At 38.9% G+C, this 2,104-nt stretch overlaps 2 protein-coding genes across 9 annotated transcripts in view; both read left to right on the top strand.

The window, feature by feature from the left end:
- Positions 1-2,097, top strand: part of LOC116852388 — a 2,711-nt gene extending 614 nt beyond the window's left edge. The window contains exon 2 of the mRNA XM_032832680.1: positions 22-2,097. Within this exon, the coding sequence (XP_032688571.1) occupies positions 22-401 (380 nt within the window). The 3' untranslated portion in view covers positions 402-2,097. The remainder of the gene's footprint in view (positions 1-21) is intronic.
- LOC116852385 (protein phosphatase 1L-like) overlaps positions 1-2,104 on the top strand; it is a 291,241-nt gene that overhangs the window by 39,778 nt on the left and 249,359 nt on the right. The window lies entirely within an intron of this gene.

A 2,104-nucleotide genomic window follows, 5' to 3' on the forward strand; every position in this document is an offset into this window, starting at 1 on the left:
GAAATGTTGTCATGGATATAGGTAACTTTGTATTTAATTGTGGCCAGGTATATGTTGCATTATCTCGAGTAACCTCTATAGAAGGACTGCATTTGATCAATTGTGATCCTTCGTTAGTTAAAGCTAGTGAGGAGGCTATTATTGAGTATAATCGCTTAAAAAAGGTACATAAAGCAAAAACAGCATTGATTACTGTTTCTAAGAAGAAACATCATAAAGTGAAAGATATCTTGTGGACTTCACCAAAGATAGTTTCCCGTACTCAAGTACCATGTAAAAAATTTTTACAGAATACTGCATGGGTTATAAAAGGTTTTCAAAATACAGATTGTGACGATGCCTTACACGCATCGTCCCTAATAACAGCCGACACAACATCCGTTGGCTGTAAACGGCGCTAAGCGCCAAACAAATAAACCCAAACATAAACATGCGCCACGCCTAAAGACACGGAACGTCAACAACAACATCAAATGTAACGAGACGGTATATAAACCGTGGCCGAGAAATAAGCGGAGAGACCGATCCGGACCGCCGACCGAACTCGATGCTTCAGAGCGGAGAGCAAGGTATCCGACCGTATCGTTTCTACCTCCCCGTCACCTTCCGAAACCACAGCGACGAAACCGGCACTTGGAGATTGTGTGTTCGCTATCTCCGTCAAGCGCTCTTGACACCGATTTCGCCGTCCCATCAGGATCCGACGACCGGCCTACGAGTTCGTGTATTCGCGAACCCGATCGAGTCCTCTCGGTACCGATCGTATCCCGACCACACGAGCAAGCATCCGAGCCAGTGTGTTCGCTGCGCCCGATCGAACGTTGTCGATACTTGCTTTATTGCATACGGCAATACGCGAGTCGCCCGATATATTGCGCGACGTGCTGCGACACGTCAAGATCCCGCGTACCGCCGGACCCCCGTCGCCATACGTCTGTTCGCATCGCGATTCGCGGATTCTACGCGACTTGTCTCTTGCAAAGTGCCAAGTTCGCGCTATTCGCCCCGCCTACCGAATCGCGAGACCCGGCCAAGCGAAACCGGGACCCGATCACTGCTGCCGTCTCGCGCCGAAACACGCGTAGCTCACACCGTTGCTCTGTATTCTAAAGATCGAATAAATTGTTATTTGTTATTATTTGCTAGTGTCAATCATATAACGATCCTTGATTCCGACGAGCGATATTTCCGGCGATACGACCAACAACCAACGCGAGACGTACGGTTGTTACAAGATAAAGTTTCATGTTATTTAAATTCAATATTGCAATGTTTATTGCATAACTGATATCAGACAATTGTTTATTTTGGATAAATCAAACGTTTTAGGTAAATTAGCGTATCAGTATGAAAAGGGAATGGCTCAATTGAGTACGTATGCAATACGGGAATATTTAGAAGAATATTTTTCTGATAATATAAAACGAGATGCATTTCAATTTCTCACAGCTCTTTGTGACAAATATGATTATATAAAAGATTCACTTTTGTAAAATAAATACTATCGACCGCTGCAAAACTTGTGAAAATACAAAATGTACCACAAGTGAGAATATTATTTTTACAATATCTATTAATCATTTGAAGGAGAATAGTTATAATCTTCAAGATTTAATAAATATTACATTTTTACACTGGACTAAATGGTTTAATGAGCCATATGAATATTGTGCAGGAAATATGTTATTTAAATATGAATTAATATCGATGCAAAAAATATTTGTTGTACATATTATATTACAGGATGATAAGTCGATGAAAAAATATAAACTTAATTTATGTGCTGTTCCAACAACCAAAGTATTAATAGCTGGGCAGTCTTATGAGGTCATGAATGCTATATTTCACAATGGATCAAGTATTGATAATGGTCATTATACAAGTATATGTAGAGAAGAATCCTCTAATGTCTGGATTGAAGCTGATGATATGCAAATTAAAAAAAGATTATGGCCAAGAGGCTCTAAGGATATTGATATATTTTTTTTGCAAATAATTAATAAATAAATAATAATATATAATAAAGAAAATAATAAAAAATAATTAAGAAAATGTTTAGTAAAAGTAATAGAAGACCATCTTATGTCTTGAATATGAGATGATA

This window comes from Odontomachus brunneus, unplaced genomic scaffold, assembly GCF_010583005.1.
Source record: "Odontomachus brunneus isolate Ranch 3 - 2012 unplaced genomic scaffold, Obru_v1 Obru_scaffold_221, whole genome shotgun sequence".
In the NCBI taxonomy this organism is placed as follows: Eukaryota; Metazoa; Arthropoda; class Insecta; order Hymenoptera; family Formicidae; genus Odontomachus; species Odontomachus brunneus.